Here is a 2,183-nt window from a genome sequence, read left to right as displayed (position 1 = left end):
CGGGCGTTCGGGACACATGTACGACACATGGGGGATGGTGGGTATATGAAAACCAGAAAGAAAAGACGGTTACCACTCGAGATTGGCCAACTGCGCCAGGAATTCAATGTTTTTTCCTTCTTTCACATGTTTCTTCTTTCACAGACACAGGCACATGGACATTCTTGAGTTTTGTGGGTTTCATCATGCTTCTATATTCGTGCTTCGTGCATCATTACATGAGCTGACATTCCATCCCGTACATGGCCCGCTCGACCTTGGTCTTGACCTGGTACCAGTCGGCGCGGCGCTGGGCGTACTCGTAGACCTCCTCGGCGCGGAAGATGCCGCCAAAGCGGTCACCGTCGGCGATGATGGTGGCCATCTCCTTGGCGTGCTGCGGCTCAATGAGGTAGATCTGGCTGAGCTCGCGCAGCGCCTTAAAGTAGGCCAGCAGGTCCTGGTTGCGCAGCGTGCGTATGTACTCAAAGTAGAGGTTCATGTCGGCGATGAGCTTGATGGCGCCGGCCGTGCTGACGCGCTGGCGCTTGAGGTGCTTGCAGACGGCCGTGAAGAGGCGAAGCCCGACCTCGCCGTTGAACACGTCGAGCATCGACTTGTCCGTGCTGCCGACGAGCATGCGCGTGTGCGCCGACACGAGCTCGACGATGCGCTGCGCCGTCGCCGTCGGGCCCGGGTCCGCGAGGATGCCGCTGGCGGCGTCGAGCTGCGGGTTGTAGTCGGTCGGCAGCTGCGTCGAGCCGTGCAGGAATTCGACCTCGTCCATGAGCACGTCGATGCCCTTGTTGAGGCCCGCCGCCACGTTCTCGTCGAGCATCTGCTCCCACTTGCGCTTGGCGAGGCCCGCCGGGTCGAGAAAGTCGTTCTTGTCGGCAATCTTGGGGCCCGCGAGCTGCTGCTCGTAGAACACGTCAATCATCTGCGAGATGAGGTCGCCGACGTTGACAAGCTCGATAAACTGCACCAGCGGCGCCACGCCCGACTGGTCGTGGTGGCTGACCTCGCGCGGGTTGTAGTTGGAGAGATGCCCGACAGCCTTCTCGAAACCGACCTGGACATGCTTCGTCCCGAGAATCCGCAGGAGAACGACAAAGATGGTCTCGCACTGCTCGCGCGCTTCTTCGCCGTACTGGCCCTTGAGTCGGATGAACTGCGCCGCCCGTCCCAGGCTCGTCTGCGCCGCATGACGAGGTTGAGAGCCACACAAACTGAACAATGCTTGATGCCTTCGAGACGAGACGCCATCAGCGCTGCCTTGGCTGCCAGCTAGTCCGTCGGCGCCTTGTCCGGAAGAGGACTCTTGCGCCCATCCACACTCCCCCCGACGCCCGGCGTCTCAGGACGACACAATTGAGGTGTGTTGAGCCCTGAACCATTGGCTGGCGTCGCTGTTGAGGGCTTTGCGCCGCTGCCAAAGGGTGCCTGGAAGCTGGGAAGGACGCTGACAGGCATCATGACGACCTTTTTGAATGAACTCAAAAAGTCCGTCTTATCAACTTGGCGATTGATGTTCGACATGTAAAATGACTCGACGGAGGCGTCCTGCTCTGATAACCTCTTCTCCCATGTGCCGACCTCTGACTCGGCGTGCTTGGTGAAAAAGTCCAGCTCCTCTTGCAGATAAAGGTCAACGTGCGGCTCAAACACTCTAATGGTCATCTCCCTGGCCTTGGTCTCGATCGTCTCTTTTGAGGGTTTCGGTGGCGTCAAAGACTGGAAGAACAGCATTGTCTGTTCGAAAACACCCGACACCGCCTTTAGATAGGCCCCAAGGCTTCGCTGATGTGCCGCATCAAACAAGGAAGTGGAGTATTCCAAAATGATGTCGTCTCGGATCTTCTCGATGAGCTCCCAAAAGGAGGTTTCCGCTTCTGGAAAGATGCGTTCCATAATGGACGTTTGCTCGTTGGCCTTCTTGAGCAACAGCTCGAAGAACACCTGTGACGGTTCAAGGTCGGCGTCGTCGGCCCCAGCTCTGTTCAGGCAGTCTACCGAGTTTGCCGATATAATCTCCGTGTCGTTGAATATGGGGTGCTTCTGAATGAAGAGATCAACGCTCGCGGCGCCGCCGTAGAGCGTGTGAAGGATATGGGCGTAGCGCCGCATCCTGCCGTCGAATCCCAAAACTCGTATCCTTGTTCAAACTCTCATATTACGTGCCTATCGAATATGCACATATAGAT

General features: G+C 57.4%; 1 protein-coding gene across 1 annotated transcript in view; it reads right to left on the bottom strand.

The window, feature by feature from the left end:
* The window catches only part of VDAG_01406 (F-box protein pof6), a gene marked incomplete at both ends in the record, with an annotated part of 4,333 nt that overhangs the window by 1,217 nt on the left and 933 nt on the right, over nucleotides 1-2,183 (bottom strand). The window contains 3 exons of the mRNA XM_009650292.1: nucleotides 161-191; nucleotides 243-1,174; nucleotides 1,315-1,938. Coding sequence (XP_009648587.1) covers nucleotides 161-191; nucleotides 243-1,174; nucleotides 1,315-1,938 — 1,587 coding nt within the window. The remainder of the gene's footprint in view (nucleotides 1-160; nucleotides 192-242; nucleotides 1,175-1,314; nucleotides 1,939-2,183) is intronic.

The sequence above is a fragment of the Verticillium dahliae genome, genomic scaffold (genome assembly GCF_000150675.1).
Source record: "Verticillium dahliae VdLs.17 supercont1.2 genomic scaffold, whole genome shotgun sequence".
Lineage (NCBI taxonomy): Eukaryota > Fungi > Ascomycota > Sordariomycetes > Glomerellales > Plectosphaerellaceae > Verticillium > Verticillium dahliae.
This window is presented reverse-complemented; position numbering and strand designations above follow the sequence as displayed.